The sequence below is a fragment of the Mustela nigripes genome, chromosome 11, assembly GCF_022355385.1.
Source record: "Mustela nigripes isolate SB6536 chromosome 11, MUSNIG.SB6536, whole genome shotgun sequence".
NCBI lineage: Eukaryota > Metazoa > Chordata > Mammalia > Carnivora > Mustelidae > Mustela > Mustela nigripes.
Window position 1 is genome coordinate 6399973 of NC_081567.1, and position 21280 is coordinate 6421252.

Below are 21280 nucleotides of genomic sequence, written 5' to 3' on the forward strand. Positions count from 1 at the left end.
GAACGGGGATGACTGGTCACCTGACGCCATAGTAACCCTACCTTCCTGGTCCCTCATACCTCCCAGCTGCAACAGGACCCAGTAGAGTAGAGCAGGAATTCTTTTTTTTTTTAAAGATTATTTATTTATTTGTCAGAGAGAGAGAGAGAGAGCGAGAGCTAGCACAGGCAGACAGAGTGGCAGGCAGAGGCAGAGGGAGAAGGCGGCTCCTTGCTGAGCAAGGAGCCCGATGTGGGACTCGATCCCAGGACGCTGGGATCACGACCCGAGCCGAAGGCAGCTGCTTAACCAACTGAGCCACCCAGGCGTCCCTAGAGCAGGAATTCTTTTTTTTTTTTTTAAAAGATTTTATTTATTTATTTGACAGAGAGAAATCACAAGTAGATGGAGAGGCAGGCAGAGAGAGAGAGAGAGAGAAGCAGGCTCCCTGCTGAGCAGAGAGCCCGATGCGGGACTCGATCCCAGGACCCTGAGATCATGACCTGAGCCGAAGGCAGCGGCTTAACCCACTGAGCCACCCAGGCGCCCTAGAGCAGGAATTCTTAACTTAGGTTGCATACTGGAATCACCTGGGTAGCTTTCAGAAGACTATTGCCTCGGTCCCAGTCTCAGAGATTTTATGGTGTGCTGTTTGGCCTGGATATTGGCATTTTGCAAGTTCCCAGGTAATTCTAATGTGCACCTAAGGTTGAGAACCCATGACAGGGGATATTAATGCTTTACAGGTGCTGAGAGAAGGACACAAAAAGACCACAAAGGATCTGTGCCTCAGTCACTAAAGCCTAGTAAGAGGACGGGGCTGGGACTGTGGAGTGCATCAGGGGCCCCATGTGAAAGTGGAGACAGGGTGTCCCAGGAGGAAGGAGCTGTGGGAGGGGGCTCTGGCCTTGGATTTGGAGCCAGCTTTTGAGGGGGGGTTCCCTGAGGGCAGTAAGCTCACTCGGTCTGGTGGGGAGGGAGCAGATGCCTGCTCACTTCCCAGTTCTGTACCTGGTAAAACTACAGTTTGGGTGCTTGGGTTTTCCCTTTGAAACTCTGGCCGAAGGAAGCACAGAGCCTAGGGGAAGTCAGAGCCCCAGTTCAGGGGGGTCACCCCATTTTCCAGCAGGCAATTACTCTTCCGTTGTCCATCCTCTACCCTGGAGCTGGGAAAATATTAAAATATTTCTAGAGGATGCTATAACCTAAACCTATGCACACATTCTAGAATTTCCAGTCCTAGTGGTGGCTGGCCTGGTAGCCCCTAGCCTTGCTGTGTATATAGCCTTGGGACCCCTGGGTGAGAGGCATTTCCTGTGCTCTGGTTAAAGAGGTAGGAGTCTGGGCAAAGGGAAGGTGGGAGGAGGAAGAGGAATTTGGGTACCGCCATCCAAACATGACTGCTTTCATCTCACCTGTTGTGGCCCTTAGGATGAAATTCTACAAGACCCTTCACGTCCCAGCACTGCCCATTGATTTCCTCAGTCCTCTTGGGGGTACTCCTTCCAGTCATTTAAAAATTTGTTGGGCCCCTGAACACAGTATTTTTCAAATGTAAGTCAAAGCAACTAATGGGTCATAAATTAATTTATCATAGTAAGTTGCAACCAGCACTGAGGGTAAAAGAAAACATTAGGCAGGACCGGAGAAGGATAGACAATATTTGCATTCCTTGAGTGCAATGCAAAAGTGAAGCTTTTCTGTGTGTGCAGGTGCACACGTGTGTGCCCGGTATAGCAGTTCTTGCTGTAGAGCCAGTAAAAACCTTTGCACAATGCAGTCCCCTATCGGGGATAAGATTCCGTCGAAATCCTGCCCCCTTGCAGGTCTTCCCTTGAACCGTATTTGCCTCTACAATCCCTTTAGCTATGTTCCTTTGTGCACTGATAACATCTGAAAAAAAAAGAAAGAATTATTCAGTTACTTGTCTCTGTGCTAGATTGCAAGCTCCATGAGGGTAAGGACTGTATGCAGTGAACATCTTATCTGTCATTGGAGAAAGCACTGAGATACTGCGTAGCTGAATGATAAACCCGAGTTTAGCATCCAGCTGTGTTTATGTCCTTTTTTTTTTTTTAAAGATTTTATTTATTTATTTGACAAGAGATCACAAGTAGGCAGAGAGGTAGGCAGCGAGAGAGCGGAAGCAGACTCCCTGCTGAGTAGAGAGCTAGAGAGCCTGATGCGGGGCTTGATCCCAGGACCCTGGGATCATAACCTGAGCTGAAGGCAGAGGCTTTAACCCATTGAGCCACCCAGGCGCCTTGCTGTGTATATGTTCTTAAACAATAATTTTATCTGAGAGATTTCAGTATGCCAAAAAGCTGGAAAAAAGTATAATTACTCAGATTAATAATTATTACTGTTTTCTGATACCTGCTTTCTATCCATATACTTTTTTCTGAATTACTTGAAAGTGAACGTGGATATAACCTTCACCCCTAAGTACAATGTCATGCTTCTCCTAAGAGGAAGGTGGTTCTACATCATTGTGACCCTAGTAACATACCTAAGAAAAAGAATTTAATTCCCTAATACTGTCTGAAGTGCAGTCCATATTCAGACTTTCTCCAGTTGCCCCAAGAATGTGTTTTATAGCTCTTTTATTTTGAATCAGGGGAAAAAAAAATCAAGGGTCCTGAGGAGTTGGGGCCTTCCTCCAGGCACTTGCCATTAGGCCCCTTCAGCCACCCGGCAGGAGGAGTTATATTACCATTCCTGTTTCAGGAATAAGAAAACTGACACCCAGGAAGGAGAAATAACTTACCCAAGGTCACCCTCCTGGGAATGGCAGAGCTGGAATTCGAATTCAGATCTGCCCGGCTCCGGATCGCTTCCACCTCCATCAGCGCACCCACCGCGAACAGCTGCGGAGGCCAGGGACTGCCGAGCCGAGAGCCAGGTGAGGGGCGGGCGGCTGCGGTCGCAGGCCCGGAGGGTCCCTGCCCCCCTCCGCAGCGCCCCGCGGGCTCCGTGGGCTCCGTCCGCAGACCGCGCATCCTCTCGCTCCGGGCCTCCGGGCCCAACGGAAGCTCGAAACTCCGGGCCGGGGGACCAAGGCGCGGGTGAGGGGCCCTCCAGGAGGGAAGCCCTGCCCCGGAGACCGGGAGACCCTGACGGTTTGCAAGGCGGGAAGGGAGGCCGCAGGGGATCAAGGGGCAGGGTGTTCCCGCGGATAAGGGGTTGTGAGAAGGGACCCCAACCCTCCACCTCCAGGCCACACAGAACCCTACGGGCTGTTGGGACCCACTGTGGGGTGTGGGCGGATGGTCAGATCTGGGTCCATTTTGGGGTCTGGAAAATGTCCCCGTGGCTTTGGGGCCAGAGAAGGGCCAAGGAAGCTTGTTGTCAGTTTGCTGCCCAGGTTGCCCCAAATCACTGGTGGGAAAGGGCTGAGGCTCCTGTGGCCCTGACAGGTACCCCCACTGTTCCGACCAGATGTACTTTCTTTCGTCCATCCCTTTCATTCCCAGTACAGCTCCCTGCTGACCCCGGGGCTGGCGCGGGGCCTCGGGAGGGAACAGGGCTGCATCCAGGCTGCTGCAGGGTGGCTCAGGGACTCTCCCAGAGGGAACCCCGATTGAGGAAGCTCCCCCAGGCCCGCGGCTCCGGGCTGGTTCAGGATCCACCGAGCTGCAACTCTTTTACTTTCCTGGGTCCTTTTAAAATAATAATTGAAACAGGCTCCCTGTTGAGCAAGGAGCCCCAGGCAGGACTGGATCCTAGGACCCTGGGATCACGACCTCAGCCCATGGTGGAGGCTGAACCCACTGAGCCACCCAAGTGTTCCTGTTTTGCATGCTTTTGGCAAAATCAAAAGTTTTAGCAATTCTGTAACCCACCCACCCCCATTCAATCTCTCTTTCTCACTCATGCAAATGGGCTTATCTAGTAGGAAGAATTCACTGGTTCCCGATTTGAAAGTCACCAAGCTGAACTCTGGGCCTGAGGCCTGAAGTGGGAGGGAGGGGCAGCCGTGTGGGCCTCTGGTCCTTGTCCTTGTGCTGACCGACGGTGGTGGGTCTTTCTCTCCTGTTCTTCGTTTGAACAGTACAAAGGGGTCTACAGATTCCCTGTTGTATTAACATGTCTAGGGTCCTTTGAGTCTGGCCGAGATCAGTGCATCCCCCAAGTTGCATGTCGGTGGGGTGCAGTGGTCTAATCCCTGTGCTAAGGGCTGTTCCAGAAGGCTGGCAAGGTCCTCCTCACTGGACAGCTGCCCGTTTGGAGGGGGGGGTCAGATAAGAGGTGGCATGCTGGGGTACATCTGGCCCTGAAGTCACCCAGGTAGGGGGGAGGAAAGCTTTGTACCCAGTGACCTGTTTTTTGTGTCTTTCTCCCCTCTAGTTACCAAGAGCCTGCAAGTTCCTTTTTTCATCCCTGAATCGCTGCCTCTGGCCTAAGCTGGGAATGGGGCGTCCGGTAAGTGTGGACGGATTGACAGGTGGTGGCTGGTGGCTGGGAGGGCTGGGTGCCGTGGATGGGGCCAAGCAGAGCTTTATGGGAGAGGCAGAGGGCCCCCCCGCCCCACCCTGGGGCTGCTTGGGAGGGAGACCTGTGTGCGTGGGGCAGGAAGAGTAGGGGCTTGGGGACTTCCTGGGCAGACGGCCGATGAGATGGAGGGGTCCTGTGGTGATGGAGCGTGACCAAAGCAGGGAAAACACGAAAGCCTGTTTCAGGCAAATTGAGGTTGCGGGGGAACAGGCCGGGGTGCAGACCATCTGCTGACAGCGTCTAGAGGACTTGGTCCCACGTGGAGCACGGGGGTCAGGATGGCTCCGACCAGAGGGCTGTAGAGCTAGGACTGCTCTAGGGACTGCCTGACTCCATTATTTTAGAGCAAGGAAACTGAGGCCCAGCAGTGAGGTGACTGAGTGGTGTGGCCTGGGGGGGTGGAGGGAAGATCTAAGGGGAGCTTTGGACAGATTATTCAGGTGGGAAGAAGAGAACCCAGTGACAGGAAGGAGGGGAAAGCGCAGGAGGCTGTTTCCAAACGAGTCTGACAGCACTCAGGAGTAGCTGTGTTCACGCGTTTATAAATAGCAGATTTTGGGGTGTGTGTGTGCATGAGCGCACCCCCCACTCTGCGGGTCCCACAGCCTCAGAGACACTCCCTACCCCAGCTGCAGGGCGGGGGGGGGGGGGGGGCGGGGCGGTCTGCCTCGGACCATGGAGAGGCCCCAGTGCCTGGGGGGATTGCACAGGGTGTGGACCAGGGAGAGCAGCCCACTCATTCTCTGCACTTCAGACCCCGGCCTAATGACCACCCCCATTGTCATCCTGAAATCCCCAAAGCTATTGGCTGTTAGCTGCCTGTGGAGCACAGTGCAGGGGGTCTTTGCAGGTGGGGTGATTGTTAGCAGAATGGAGCGGTGAGAACTTGAGGGTTGGCGGGGCTTTGGGACTGGCCTAGTCCAACATCATTTATTGAGGTGGAAATTGGGGCTCAGGGAAGGGACCCTACTTGCCCAAGATCCCCTAGTGACTCAGTGGCAGAAAACGTTTCGTGCATATTTGAGGTCTGCTGAAGCGGTCTGTAAGGTTTTCAAGTTGATCCAGGCCACGAAATCAACATTTCCTGAGCCTCACGTATGTGCTAATATTTCTGCAGGAGTCATCTCCTTCCCCTGTTCCGCATGAGAAGCCCTCACTTTTCCCTTGAACAGGTGATGATGACTTTAGAGAACAAGGATCTGAAGGGATTCACGTGGGCCATAGCCCCAGCCTTGACCTCCCTGGGCTACCTGCTCATACTGCTGGTCTCCATCTTTCCCTTCTGGGTGCGGCTGGTAAATGAGGAGTCCCACGAGGTGTTTTTCAGTGGCCTGTTTGAGAACTGCTTCCATATCAAGTGCTGGAAGCCTCGACCCTTATCAGGTAAGGAAGGATGGAGGCAGGGACAGGACAGGGGGAGATGGGGCCAGCAGGGGGACTTGGGTGACAGAGGACCAGATGGAGTCAGAGAGGACAGAATTTAGTAAGTGCGTAAGGACATTTTCTGAGTCTCTGCTCTCTAGGTTAGAGGAAAGTACGTGGCTAGCAAAAAGTTAATAGTATCAAGTCGACCACCGGGGTCAGGAGCAAATGTGTCTGCAAGGAAGTTGATTTCTGGGGTCGGAGTGGCTTTACCTAGGATGGAGGGGCAGGGGTCTTGCCCTACTATGTGAGGCTCCGACACCTCCCAGGGCTGCTGTTAGCTCCCCGACAAGGGACCCTTTTTGGTGGGCCCAGCTCCCAGCTGGGGAACAGCCTTGTTAGGAGAACCCAGGCTGGATTTCAGCCCCCACTTGTCGCCTGTGCTGAACACCTGTCCGACTGCAGGTGGCAACCCGGCAGATAAGGTGCTCAGGCCCGAGTACCACATTCTCAAGGGAGAGCAGGCAGATAGGAGCCCAGTGGGCCATGGATGCACTTGAGGCTGCGTTTTACAAGGGACTTAGGGAGGTCAGGAGGATGTCTGTGTTGGAAAAGGGGTGAGCCTCTTTGGGGAAGGGTCCTTAGGGACTCTCTCCTGAAGAGGAGAAACCTCTTTGGGGAAGACGGGCCATGCTGTGTGTGCTCTTCGACCTGGGGCTCCTCAGCCTCGGCGCTGCTGACACTTCGGCTGGATACTCTGTTGTGGGGGCGCTCCTGTTCCACGCAGGACAGTTAATGGCACCTTTACCCCCTCCGACCCGATTGATGCCCTCAGTTGCGACAACTAAAATGACCTCTTAGCATGGCCAGATATCCCCGGCGGGGGCTATAAAACTGCACCCGATTGAGAACCATTGGTTTAACCCCAGAGTAGATTCTAGAACATTTGGGTCTTTAGCAATACCTTTGTCTTTTTGTCCTACCCCTAGCTGTCCATCTCTCCATGCTTAGGAGGGCGTACAGACGTGTGTTAATGTGTGTCTGAGTCATGCCAATAGTAGGGGATCATCGAGACCCTGGCTCTGCCATTAGATCTATTTCATTACTTCTGTTAACTGGGATAAATAAATAAGCATTACCCCCTCACCCCCTCCCAGAGTTCAGAACATCTTAACCGCATAAGTTCTGATTTTCTACCAAGGGCTTATTTCAGTGTGACCAATACTGATACAATTCTGCACATTGACACACACCACTTTTTTTTTTTTTTTTAAGATTTTATTTTATTTATTTGACAGAGAGAGAGAGATCACAAGTAGGCAGAGCTGCAGGCAGAGGCGGGGTGGGGAAGCAGGCTCCCTGCTGAGCAGAGAGCCCGATGTGGGGCTTGATCCCAGGACCCTAAGATCATGACCTGAGCCGAAGGCAGAGGCTTAACCCTCTGAGCCACCCAGGCGCCCTCCACACACAACTTTTATAATTTTTATTGTTTATTGAAAAGACTGTTTGTCCATCTAGTTCCCCCCCCCCCCCCCATACACTTCCATGTCATGGGGAACAAAATGTTGGAACCAGAGCCTTCTCGGAGGCCAAGTGGTGGGGTTGGAGCCGTGGTCCCAGGCCACACTGTGGGACTGAGGGTGGCGAGCTCCGGGGGCCTTCTCTGCAGGCTCTGCGGGGCTCTGTCCCCGGTCACGGGTCAGGGTTTCCAGCTGCAGCCCAGCTTCCCTCCCCCGCAGTGTACATCATTCTCGGCCGCGTTTTCCTGCTGTCTGCGGTTGTCCTGTCTTTCCTCACCACCTTCGTCCTGGTGTCCTTTGCGTCTCAACTGTTTCCCAGGACCTGGAGGCACAATCTGGTGTCAGCCTTCATCAGCTTCCTCACAGGTGTGAAAGAGGCAGGCCGGCCTTGTCCTCAGGCACGCCTCGGCCTTGGGAAGGGGTCAGGGTGGGGGGACCCCAAAGCAGGGAGATGGTTGGTGTCCGTGATGTCAGGAGAGAGGGAATTTTTAGGGCCCCTCTTACCTGCTGCCTTCTCTGAGGCTGCCTGCTCCCCAGGAGGGCGGTCGCTCTCCCCGGGGGCCGCTTGGGCCCCTGCACTACAGCTAGCACAGCCCTTACTGCGTTGGCTTGGGGTCATCAGTCTGGGGTTCTTTTTTGGCCATCATCTCTATCCTGGCCACTGTCATAGAATCTGGTGCAGAATGACAATGTGGAAGTGAAATATAGAATATGAGTGAAATACAAGTGTTTCTTGGATGAGTGGACGGAAGACACCATCTCTGCCCTTTGGAAACTTGACTTTTTTTTTTTTTTTAAGATTTTATTTATTTATTTGACAGAGAGAGAGATTACAAGTAGGCAGAGAGGCAGGCAGAGAGAGAAGGAAGCAGGCTCCCTGCTGAGCAGAGAGCCCGATGTGGGACTCGATCCCAGAGCGCTGAGATCATGACCTGAGCTGAAGGCAGCGGCTTAACCCACTGCGCCACCCAGGCGCCCCTGGAACCTTGACTTTAAAAGGCTGGCCAAGGCCCTGCCCCGGGAGACTCCCATCACAGGGAGAAGGTGGAATGCTCACAGTGGGAGAATCAGGTTGAGTTGCACCCAAAGCATCGCACCCAGGGGCCCCAACTGGAGTCAGCCAACAGCACGGGCATAGAGGGGACCTGGGAAAGGGATTTCTGGTTATGGGGCCCCTGGGAGCTGAGGCATATGGGCTCTGAAATGAGTTGGGATGGAGGCAAAGACAGGCGTGTGGGGTAGAGGTTACGGGCTCTGATGGGGCACAGGTGTGGGCTGGAGAAAACAGCCTCCGCACAGGAGCCCCCCCCCCCCGTCCCCCCCGTGTGGACCACGTGCCTCTGTCGGATTAAGAGCAAAGGTGGGAACCACGGGAGGAGAGCAAGAGTGCCTCCCTGTGACCCTGCAGGGGTCTGTGCCTTCCTGGCCTTGTTGCTGCATGCCCTGGAGATCCAGAATCTGAGGATGAAGCCCAGCCCCCCCCAGTTCTCCGTGCAGTGGCCTTACTACGTCCTTGGCTTTGCCATCGTTCTGTTCATAGTGGCTGGTGAGTGTCCTGGGGCTGGTGCCCCTCTCCCTGCCCTCTGTCCGGATTCCGGAGCCGAGGACGCTCTGGAGCGGTGCTGTCCAAAACTCTAGTCCCTAACTACTTGTGGCTATTTAATTAATTAAAATGAAATTTGTAGAAGTTCAGTTCCTCACTCATGGTAACCACACTTCAGGTGTTTGGTAACATCATAATGTGCTAGTAACTGCCATATTGATTGAATGGGGCAGATGTGGAAATTTCCATCAGTGCAGAAAGTTCTACAGAACAGCACTGCTCCGGAGCCTCAGCCCTCTTTCTCACCCTTGTCTTCCTTGACTTTAGAACCAACCTCCAGATTTCATATTCTACCTTATTCTGTCTTGACTCCTACAGGTTTCTGCGCCTGTCTCTATCTCTGTCCTGGAATCTGTGATCTTCCTCACCTCACCATCACCTTACTGTCTTATCTTTTTAAATTTATGTTTATTTTTTAAAAAAGAATTTATTTATTTGACAGAGAGAGACCACAAGCAGGCAGAGAGGCAGGCAGAGAGAGAGGGGAGGAAGCAGGCTCCCTGCCGAGCAGAGAGTCTGATGTGGGACTCGATCCCAGGACCCTGGGATCATGACCTGAGCCGAAGGCAGAGGCTTTAACCCACTGAGCCACCCAGGCGCCCCCTGTTTTATCTTTATAGACCATCACCATCTATGCCCTCCATCCTATCTGATTTTTTCCTTTTCCCTAATCTTCCTGCTATACTAACCTGACCTGTGACGTAATCTATTTTAACTTGATTTTATTATACATTGAATATGTATATGTAATGAATGAATATGTAAAAATATTTATCATATGTGAAGTAGATAATTAAAAATAAACTGTATGCTGGGGTGCCTGGGTAGCTCAGTGGGTTAAAAATAAACTGTATGCCCATTTCCACCATATAGTTTTAAGAATTAGCCATATTTTCATGGAGTTCATGGTTTGTAAGTTACATTCTTATTTATATGTCACTGAGAAAGAAAAAAAGGATGCCAAGAATCATTAATTATAAGGTGCTGTAGTCTGTAAGGCACATCCTCATTTCAGAAACGTGAAAAAAATGGGCTTGTAACATTTATGAAATATGGTAGGATATTAAGTATCCTTGAAGTCTTCACCCCTCCCAACCATGTGGCTCTTTGTGATCTTGTCCTCTTGTCTCCCCTCAGAAACCGATTATTCTGAAGTTTCTGATAATCATCATTACTGTACACACGTTTGTCCTTAACAATTATAGGACTTAGTATTACTTGCTTTAAAACTTTGTATAATCATACTGTGTTTATACAGCAGTATAACCTCCATATTAATGCAAGGAACTCTAAGTTTCATTCATTTTTAACATTTTTTTTTTCTTTTAAAAATTTTATTTATTTGGTTGACAGAGAGAGATCACAAGTAGGCAGAGAGGCAGGCAGGGAGAGAGAGAGGAAGGGAAGCAGGCTCCCGGCTAAGCAGACAGCCCGATGTGGAGCTCGATCCCAGGACCCTGGGATCATGACCTGAGCTGAAGGCAGAGGCTTTAACCCACTGAGCCACCCAGGCGCCCCCATTTTTAACATCTTAAGTACTTAATTGTATAAACTAAGCTTGTCTGTAGAAGGAGTATGGTATTTCTCTGTGGGAGAATTTTAAGTTCATGGTTCAGTTTCTTTTAATGACTATAGGACCATTCAGCTATTTGATTTCTTCTTGAGTTAGTTTTGGTAATTTATATATTTCTATAGGTTTATACATTTTGTATAAATTTTGAAATTTATTGACATAAAATTACTTGAAATGTTTTCTTTTTTAACTTTATTTTGTGCTGTATCTGTAGTTATGTGCTTCATTTTTCATACTTAATTTTTTCTTTTTTCATTGCCAGGTTTGTGTTGGATTTACCACGTTTTTAGTCTTTCCAAAGGTCCAGCATTTAGCTTTCTTGAACTTTTATATTTTATAGTTTGTTTTCTTTTTTAAAAATTTATTTATTTTTATTTTATTTATTTAAAGATTTTATTTATTTATTTGACAGACAGAGATCACAAGTAGGCAGAGAGGCAGGCAGAGAGAGAGAGGGAAGCAGCCTCCCCACTGAGCGGAGAGCCTGATGTGGGGCTCGATCCCAGGACCCCAGGATCATGACCTGAGCCAAAGGCAGAGGCTTTTAACCCACTGAGCCACCCAGACACCCCTGGAGGTCCATTTTGATGTTTGATGTTGAATGGAACTTTTCACTTATAAACATTAGATCAAGCTTATTGATTATATTATTTTAATTTTGATTTAGAATTGTTCTAGTTTAAGCTAGTCACAGGAGAAATACTGCATGATTGTGCAATATGAGATGACCGAAATAGTCAAGGTCATAGAGGCAGAGTAGGATGGTAGTTGCCGTGGCTAGCAGGGCAAAATGAGATGTTGTTCAATGAATATAATGTCTCAGTTATTCAAGATAAGTAAGTTCTAAAGATGTGCTGTACAACATAATACCTATAGTTAACAATACTGTACTGTGCACTTACAGATTCATTAAGTAGGTAGATCTCATGTTAAGTATTCTTACCACAATAAAAAAATCAAAACAATAGCTGAAAATAATGAATTTTTTTTTTATAAATTTTTTTTTTTTTTTTTAAGGATTTTATTTATTTATTTGTCAGAGAGCAAGTGAGAGCGAGCGAGAGCGAGCACAGGCAGACAGAATGGCAGGCAGAGTCAGAGGGAGAAGCAGGCTCCCTGCGGAGCAAGGAGCCCGATGTGGGACTCGATCCCAGGACGCTGGGATCATGACCTGAGCTGAAGGCAGCTGCTTAACCAACTGAGCCACCCAGGCGTCCCAATGAATTTGTTTTCAAAAAATGGAAATGATAAAGATACCCAAGTATATTTTTTAAATGGAGAAAATTACATTAATTTTAAAAGGCTGGGGAAAAAGTACAATAGAGCCTACTTCCTATAGGCAGTTCTCAATCTCATTCACTTAGACGACCTGGTTTTTTGATTTTTGGCTTTTTTTAAGATTTTTATTTATTTGTTTATTTGACAGACAGAGATCACAAGTAGGTGGGGAGGCAGGCAGAGAGAGAGGGGGAAGCAGGCTCCCCGCTAAGCAGAGAGCCCGATTCGGGGCTCGATCCCAGGACTCTGGGATCATGACCTGAGCTGAAAGCAGAGGCTTTAACCCACTGAGTCACCCAGACGCCCCAAGACGCACTGTTTTCCTTTCTCATTGCTTCCAACTTAACGTGATAAGAACCATCCCTGACAATTCAGATGCCAGCTTCAGAGGGGCAGAGCTTACACATAGATGGAAACTTTTCTTTTGATTTTTTCCCCTGTAAAACTCCTCTAAACCGTCTTTATAAGTGGCTTAATGACAGCCTAACAATGGACCTCGCTTGACCACACAATGCACAGACGTGGCTGGCATCTCTCAGGCCAAGAAACAGAATCGAAGCCATGTGGAAAGGTCCACAAAGACACGGTCTGCTACAAAAGCATACCTTTCCAGAAATCCAGTTATTAATAAAGTTAACTCACATTTTATTTTATTTTATTTTTTAAAAGATTTTATTTATTTATTTGACAGAGAGAGAGATCACGAGTAGGCAGAGAGGCAGGCAGAGGGAGAGGGAAGCAGGTTCCTGCTGAGCAGAGAGCCTGATCCGGGGCTCGATCCTAGAACCCTGGGATCATGACCTGAGCCGAAGGCAGAGGCTTTAACCCACTGAGCGCCCCAGGCGCCCCTCTTCCTTTCATTTTTGTTTATTAAAATTAGTTTTGCTGAACTTACATTTTGAAGTTGACAGTATCCCCAAGCATTCAAGATATTATTTTATTATTTTTTCTTATTTGACCGCTTCCATTGTTGTTGACTCTAAAAATATTATTCTTTTTTTGAAGCAATCTTTGTTTTCTCTCAGACTTTCTTTGGTACCTTACAGGGTGTGGCTAATTGTGTCATGACTTGTAGTGTGAACTGAGTCTGAGGAGTAAGGTCTTTCAAAATTTCTCAACCATCTTAATCTCTCTCTCTCTTTTTTAAAATCTCTGTGTGCTTTACTTCTCTCTTCTTTTCTTTGCGGAACGCCAAAGTCTGTTAGACTTTGTCGCTCTATCCTATGTCTGCCTCTCTCTGTCTTTTCATGCTTTCCATCTCTTTTTCTTTCTGGGCTGCCTTCTGAATAACTCCTAAAGATCTTCAGTTTCATCCATTCACTTTCCAGCTGTGTCTGGTGGGCTGGTTTACTGATTCATTACATTTTTATTTCAAGTCAGTCTGTTTTTATAACTGGAATTATATTTTCCCTTAATTCGTGTGAGTTTTATGCTGTTTTTCCTTATTTATACTTTTAATCTATTCTCTAAATATATTTTTTATTACTCATGTTAAGCATACTTTGCATTCTGTGTCTTATTTTTTTAAGATTTATTTATTTGACAGAGGTCATAAGTATTCAGAGAGGCAGGCAGAGAGAGAGAGAGGGAAGCGGGCTCCCTGCTGAGCACAGAGACCGATGCAGGGCTTGATCCCAGGACCCGAGATCATGACCTGAGCTGAAGGCAGAGGCTTAACCCAATGAGCCACCCAGGCACCCTGATTCTGTGTCTTTTAAGTTTAACAACTGAATGATATGCAGGTCTGTGTCCATTGGCTGCTATTTCTACTGGCTCTTGTTTCTTGGTATGTTTGTGGATTCATTTTCCTTGGAAGTTTTTTTTTTTTCTTTTGTAGAAGCTCGTTGAAGCCTGTATTTAAAGTGTTTTTTTTCTCAAAAAGGGATTTGCATTTGCTCTTGTTGATGCTTGGATGTACAACTAGCCAAGGATCACAACAGGTGTTGTGAATTTGGTTGCAGACCCACAGAACAGCTAGCCTCTGTTTATGAATTCTCAGTCAATACAGGTAACTTTGAAGTTCTAGCTCCATATGGCAGACCCTTGTTAGACTGGTCATCTTGAGCAGGCCCTGGGCTTTTCCTCTCACTTTGTGTCCCAAATGCCCAAAAGAATGGAAACTCAGGGTCACCTGGGTTGAGTGTATGTCCCTACGGTGAAGGCTGATTGTATGCTTGCTTAAACTCTCTAGGTTTCTGTTTTCACTAGAGTTTTCTTCCTAAGAATGCCTTACCCTGATGCCAGTTTGATGCTCTATTTACAAATAGGTTTCTGAGGAAATATCTTCTGTCGAGTTTTGGGGTTTTTTTTCAGTGGGAGAGTATGTAATCTGCTGTCACACAGAACATAGAAGTTGTCCTTCCCTTAGCCTTAACCTTAACACAGCATTTATTATTCACTCAAGATATCTCCATTTATGACATCAGTTCTGTTTTTCCTTTCTTTTACTTTGCTAGGAGTCTTGAGTGGGGCATCCAGAGGCCTGGGTTTTGTGTCTGACCTTCCTCTCCTAAACCTTGTTTTCTTACCTATTAATAGTTAGCCGGTTGCTAAGACACCCTGAGCACTGGCTCTGGTTCTGTGAGTTTACCCATCTGTTCGTCTGCCTTGCCTTGTGATGCATTCTGTTTTCCGTCTGTCTCTGTAATACTCTCTGTTGGAGGGGAGAACTAGGGAGGTTGGATGCAGGCCAGAGGGGGTCCCACTCGAGGAGGGCATTCCTGATGTCACTCCCTAACCTGACCCAGACTTCCGCTGTTACCCAGGTGCCATCTGCCTCTTCCAAGAAACAGCCTACCTTAGCTGCCATTGGTTGCCCAGTTCCCGGAGGAGTATCGAGGAGACCCAGGGCGTCCCCCACCTGGAGAATCTGGAGAGTTTGGGAGGAGACCTGAGCTCCATACAAAAGGAGACACTGCTGAAGGAAGAAACGGTTATCTAGTCCAGGAGAGCATCCTCCAGGCGTCCTCCGCTGTATGAACCTGCGGAGGCCTAAGGGGCAGCCGGTCTCTGTCGCTTCACTTTCGAGGAGCTTCGTGACTCAGATCAGTGCTCCCCTACCCTGTACTCACAGCTATTCTGTCTTGCTTGTATTTGCAATTTATTAAAAGTTTTTTGAATTAGTCTGTGTTTCCTGAGTGTTTTGTCTTTTTTTTTTTTTTTAAAGATTTTATTGATTTATTTGAGAGAGAGAGAGAGAGCGAGCGAGCACAAACGGGGGTAGTGGCAGAAGGAGAGGGAGAAGCAGACTCCCCACTGAGCACAGAGCCAGATGTTGGGCTCTGTCCCAAGGTCCTGGGATCATGACCTGAACCTAAAGCAGGTGCTTAACCGACGAGCCACCCACGCGCCCCAAAACTCAAAATTTTGATGGAACGTTGTGTTGGCTAAGCTGTGGGGTGGTGGGAAGTCATGTGTTGTACATGGAAGTGCAAAATGACATAACCCCTGCTGAGGGGATTCTTACAATGTGTGTGAAACTGCAGAAGCATTCCTACTTTAACATTCTCAATTTAATGATTTATCTGACAGATATACCTACACACATGTTTAAAACTGACATAGGTATAGGGATATTAAGGGGTACATTTGTCACATCAAATGAGCAATTCACATGTCCATGAATGGGGGACATGTTAAATTACGTTACATCCACACTAGGTTAAGGGGAAATAAAAGAGTGAGAAAGATGTTTATGTACCGACATGGAAAGTTTTCTAGGACACATTACATGATAAAAAACAAGGTATCTGGTCTAGTTCCTTCCATGCAAGAAATGGGGAGAAGATAAGGAAAATATACAAATATTAGTATTTCAAAATAAACGCTTGAAGCCTATATGATAAACTAATAAATCTTTGGAGATGGAGATAGATTAGGGAATGGGCTGGAAGGGGCAGGCAGAGATAGGAGCAGTAATTCTCTGCGGGTAACTTTTTATATGATTTCGACTCACAAAACATGTAAGTGTTTTACCTATTCAAAAACCTATTGAATTGTAAAAGTTAAATAAGTAAGGGTAATATAAAAAAAAAATGCCTAACTGTCCATACCAGCACTCTGAACTTCTAACTTTCATATATATATATTTTTAAAGATTTACTTACTTGAAAGGGAGTTGGGGGGCATAAAGAGCAGAGGGGGAGAGAGAAGCTTAAGCAGACTCCCCACGGAGCCTGACTCAGGTCCTGATCTTAGGACCGTGAGATCAGGACCTGAGCTGAAATCAAGAGTCAGTTGCTCAACTGACTGAGCCACCCAGGCGCCCCTATAACCTACACTTCCATTGTTAATGCTAAAGCAACTCTCACATCTGTCATTTTACTTTGTCCTGCCAAAGATCGGCCAGGTATAATTCTACCCATTTTTTAAATTAAAGACCCACAGAGGTGATGTCTTTTGTCAGAGAATTTTCTTCCCCTCTCCCTCTGCCCCTCTGTCTCTTTCTCCTTTCCTTTCCTTTTCTTTTACCCATTCTTTTCTCTCAGGGCCTCATAATGCTCTCACCTCATTCAGTATCATGTTCCTTGCAAGGAAAAAAGGCCCTCATTTTCTCAGCATCCCTGAGCTGTTTTCTTTTTGACATTTCCATTTCCCTAACAATCCTTTGGTTATATTCTGACCTCTCAGGGCTATTCTTAATTTTTCTTCAAAAATATTCTCTTTATTTATTCTCTTTAAATATTCTCTTTATTCTCTTTATTTTATCATGGGAAAGAAGGGCCAGTGATGTAGAAAAGCTGTTCCAAATATAAAAGATAAATATATAACTGTGGTTATTAAACAATAAGGCAGGTCCCGACATGGAAGCTAGATTAAAGAATAAGAGTCCAAACATAGAGGCAGCTTTATACAGGGAAAAATAGAGCCTTCAACAAATGGTGTTGAGAGAAACTTGCTAATCATTGGGAATATGGAAGGCACAGATTTTTTTTTAAAAGATTTTATTTATTTGAGGGAGTGAGAGAGAGAATGAGATAGAGCATGAGCAGGGGGGAGAAGCAGAGGGAGAGGGAGAAGCAGATTCCCCACTGATCAGGAAGCCTGACACAGGGCTTGATGCCAGGACCCCAGGATTAGGATCTGAGCAGACAGTTAATGGACTGAGCCACTCAGGTGCCCTTGGAAGGCACAGAGATTTTAAAAAAGAATGAATGAAGGGCGCCTGAGTGGCTCAGTGGCTTAAGCATTTATCTTCCTCTCAGGTCATGATCTCAGGGTCCTGGGTTTGAGTTCCACCTTGGGCTCCCTGCTCAGCAGGAGTCTGTTTCTCCTTCTACCTCTGCCCCTTCCCCTCCAACCCTCCCGTCCTCCAACCCAGATTTGTGTGTGTGTGCGTGCAGGCTCTCTCTCTTAAATAAATAAATAAAATCTTAAAAAAATAAAAAAGGATTGAATGAATTTGAATACATAAAACATACAATCTTTGGTCATGCATGAAGTTCATTAAGAAAGACAAATGAGGGGGTGCTTGGGTGGCTCAGTGCGTTAAGCCTCTGCCTTTGGCTCAGGTCATGATCCCAGGGTCCTGGGATAGAGCCCTGCATTGGGCTCTCTGCTCAGCAGGGAGCTGCTTCCTTCTCTCCCTCTGCCTGCTTCTCTGCCTACTTGTGATCTCCATCTGTCAAAGAAATAAATAAAATCTTAAAAAAAAAAGGACAGACAAATGTGGGGGGCACCTGGATAGCACAGTTGTTTAAGCGTCTGCTCTTGGTTTCAGGTCAGGTCATGATCTCAGGGTCCTGGGACTGAGTCCCAAGTTGGGCTCTGTGCTCAGGGTGAAGGCTGCTTGAGGATTCTCTCTGTCCCTCTCCCCTTGCCCTTCCCCCTGTTTTATTTCTCTCTCTCTCTCTCAAGTAAGTAAATAAATCTTAAAAAAAAAAAGACAAATAGGAAAATACTTGCAAGACATTTGGAAAAGGGCCAATTGTCTTAATGTCCCCAAAACACATGTATCAATAAGAAAGAGATAAAGAACCTAACAGAAACAGAGGGAAGGATAAACATAGCTAGTCCACAGAAAAAGAAATACAAGTAAATAATGTGGGTAGGAATAATGATTGACTTCCCTTATTATTAAGAAATGCAAGTAAAAAATTGTGGCATCATTTATTTTCCTCATCAGATTGGCAAAGATGGAAAAGTTTGATAACATCCAGTGTTGATGAGATTGTGGGGAAATGAATGTTAATATCCCGTTTCCAGTGGGAATGGAAATTGGTGCAGACTCCTTGCAGGAAAATTTGGCAGTAGCCGACAATATTCCAAATGTGTATTACTTTTAAACCCAGCAATTCCATGTATGGAACTTATCCTTGGATAAAACTTGAATGGATGTTTAACAATGTTCTTTCTAGATTTCTGGTAAATCTTAATGCTGGAAACATCCTAAAAGTCTACCAAGAGTCTCCATAAGTCATGGTAAATCCATGCACTGGAACACTATGCAGCTGGTTAAAAGAGAGTGGGGTAGATCGATATGTATAGACACAGAAAGAGATGCTGTTTAGTGAATAAAAGCAAAGTGCAGAGCAGAATATAGCATGATTCTGTTTATGGGAAACAAACAGGATATGCATTTTATGCTTAGTTTGCCTATAATATTTCTGGAACCTGCTTCATGGCCTCATCCCAACCTCTGATTCCTCAGCTGTTCCGTTTTTGTTGGTTTCCATCCCTCCTCTCTGCTCAGCTTAGACTCCTGGTCACTCACTCAACACAAACTTTTCCCACCGGAGTCCTCTTTCCCTCCACTCTGGGACTCTCTATGTTAAATCCCAACATTAGGGACGCCTGGGTGGCTCAGTGAGTTAAGCCTCTGCCTTCGGCTCAGGTCATGATCTCAGGGTCCTGGGATCGAGTCCTGCATTGGGCTCTCTGCTCGGCGGGGAGCCTGCTTCCTCCTCTCCCTCTCTCTCTGCTTGCCTCTCTGCCTACTCGTGATCTCTGTTTAAAAAAAAAAAAAAACCCAACATTAGATCAAGCCACCCGTTTATTTTAAGCAGATTTGCCCCAGATTGCACATACAATTGTGTGGCTTAATTCTATCACTTGTTTGGTTTCAATCTCACTTGGGTGTTCAGTGTTGCTTGATGATCTTTCCATCAACCTTACAATTTTTTCTTTTTTCTAAAATATTTTATTTATTCGAGAGAGAGAGAGAGGAGGAGAGAGCACAAACGGGGGAAGAGGGTGAGGGAGAGGGAGAAGCAGGCTCCCCACTGAGCAGGGAGCCCAGTGCAGGGCTTGATCCAAAGACCCAGAGCAGAAAGCAAATGCTTAATCAAGTGAGCCACCCAGGTGTCCCTACAGCTTTTTCTTACATTATTTCAATATCACAATAGATATTTCAGTTTTTTACTTCATTATTTAAGCCTATCATTGTCCTGTGCGTTCTCAGCAGGTAATATCACTGGGGAAAGAGGCCAAGAATGAACTCCTCAAACACCTCTAGAATGATTTTAAAACCATCTACTTCAGGGATCAGCCAGCTACAGTCCTTGTGTCAAATCAAGTGCCGGGTGTGAGCTAAACATGGTTTTGACATTTTTACAGGATTGCAAAAATGAAGAATATATGAAAATGCATCCAGCAAAACTTAGGATAGTTATTTCTGGCCTTTCGTGGAAAAAGTTTGCTGAGCCCTAACCTAGACCATCACTCTTTGAATCTTTTTGAATCTTTTCTTCCCAATTCCTCTCCAAAGCTTCCCTGGAAACCTGTGATCTGATCCAATCTCCTCCTGCCTCTGCCAGAATGATCTTTTCTCTGTGTCTTCTCCATGGCAAGCTGATGGAAGGTTTTTTTTTTTTATATAATTTTTTATTTTTTATAAACATATATTTTTATCCCCAGGGGTACAGGTCTGTGAATCACCAGGTTTACACAATTCACAGCACTCACCAAAGCACATACCCTCCCCAATGTCCATAATCCCACCCCCTTCTCCCAAACCCCCTCCCCCCAGCAACCCTCAGTTTGTTTTGTGAGATTAAGAGTCACTTATGGTTTGTCTCCCTCCCAATCCCATCTTCTTTCATTTATTCTTCTCGTACCCACTTAAGCCCCCATGTTGCATCACCACTTCCTCATATCAGGGAGATCATATGATAGTTGTCTTTCTCCGCTTGACTTATTTCAAGAAGCAAGATACGCTCTAGTTCCATCCATGTTGTCCCAAATGGCAAGATAACATTTCTTTTGATGGCTGCATAGTATTCCATTGTGTATATATACCACATCTTCTTGATCCATTCATCTGTTGATGGACATCTAGGTTCTTTCCATAGTTTGGCTATTGTGGACATTGCTGCTATAAACATTTGGGTACACGTGCTCCTTTGGATCACTACGTTTGTATCTTTAGGGTAAATACCCAATAGTGCAATTGCTGGGTCATAGGGCAGTTCTATTTTCAACATTTTGAGGAACCTCCATGCTGTTTTCCAGAGAGGTTGCACCAGCTTGCATTTGATGGAAGGTTTTTGATATCACTAGGAATAGCTTAGTGTTCCCAGATAGACTGAGCCAATCAGGCAATTTCATTTGGCCCTGGATGTCAAGGTTGTCTAATAACTCTCAGATGTGAGTGCATGTTAGTGGATGGAGGCTATCCAACACTATTCCCAAGGTCATTGATATTATAATTTGTAATATAAAAAAATCTGTGATCCTCTGAGCCCAGTGGACTTGGTCCCGAATGCGTCATAAGGTATGGACCTAACATTATTTCTTTCCAGATAACCAACAAGTTGTTTGCTTTTAAAATGTTCTTTCATTTTTTAAAATTTATTTTTTTAAAATTTTTTATTTCTTTTCAGCGTAACAGTATTCATTGTTTTTGCACCACACCCAGTACTCCATGCAATCCATGCCCTCTCTAATACCCACCACCTGGTTCCCCCAACCTCCCACACCCCGCCCCTTCAAAACCCTCAGATTGTTTTTCAGAGTCCATAGTCTCTCATGGTTCACCTCCCCTTCCAATTTCCCTCAACTCCCTTCTCCTCTCTAACTCCCCTTGTCCTCCATGCTATTTGTTATGCTCCACAAAGAAGTGAAACCATATGATAATTACTCTCTCTGCTTGACTTATTTCACTCAGCATAATCTCTTCCAGTCCCATCCATGTTGCTACAAAAGTTGGGTATTCATCCTTTCTGATGGAGGCATAATACTCCATAGTGTATATGGACCACATCTTCCTTATCCATTTGTCCACTGAAGGACATCTTGGTTCTTTCCACAGTTGGGCGACTGTGGCCATTGCTGCTATAAACATTGGGGTACAGATGGCCTTCTTTTCACTACATCTCTATCTTTGGGGTAAATACCCAGTAGTGCAATTGCAGGGTCCTAGGGAAGCTCTATTTTTAATTTCTTGAGGAATCTCCACAGTGTTTTTCAAAGTGGCTGCACCAACTTGCATTCCCACCAACAGTGTAAGAGGGTTCCCCTTTCTCCACATCCTCT

The 21280-nt window shown here is 46.5% G+C and overlaps 1 protein-coding gene across 4 annotated transcripts in view; it reads left to right on the forward strand.

Annotated features, from left to right (window-relative positions):
* TMEM225B (transmembrane protein 225B) overlaps positions 1 to 14931 on the forward strand; it is a 30097-nt gene extending 15166 nt beyond the window's left edge. Inside the window, exons 3-8 of one of the 4 annotated variants that reach the window (XM_059414477.1) lie at positions 2707 to 2881; positions 4327 to 4401; positions 5646 to 5856; positions 7575 to 7721; positions 8764 to 8901; positions 14575 to 14931. In XM_059414477.1, coding sequence (XP_059270460.1) covers positions 4390 to 4401; positions 5646 to 5856; positions 7575 to 7721; positions 8764 to 8901; positions 14575 to 14750 — 684 coding nt within the window. In that variant the 5' untranslated portion in view covers positions 2707 to 2881; positions 4327 to 4389 and the 3' untranslated portion in view covers positions 14751 to 14931. Of the gene's footprint in view, positions 1 to 2706; positions 2882 to 4324; positions 4402 to 5590; positions 5857 to 7574; positions 7722 to 8763; positions 8902 to 13691; positions 13818 to 14574 lie in introns of those variants that run through there. The other 3 variants (XR_009406933.1, XM_059414476.1, XM_059414478.1) reach the window with 3 other exon arrangements.
* Positions 14932 to 21280: the final 6349 nt, after the last annotated feature.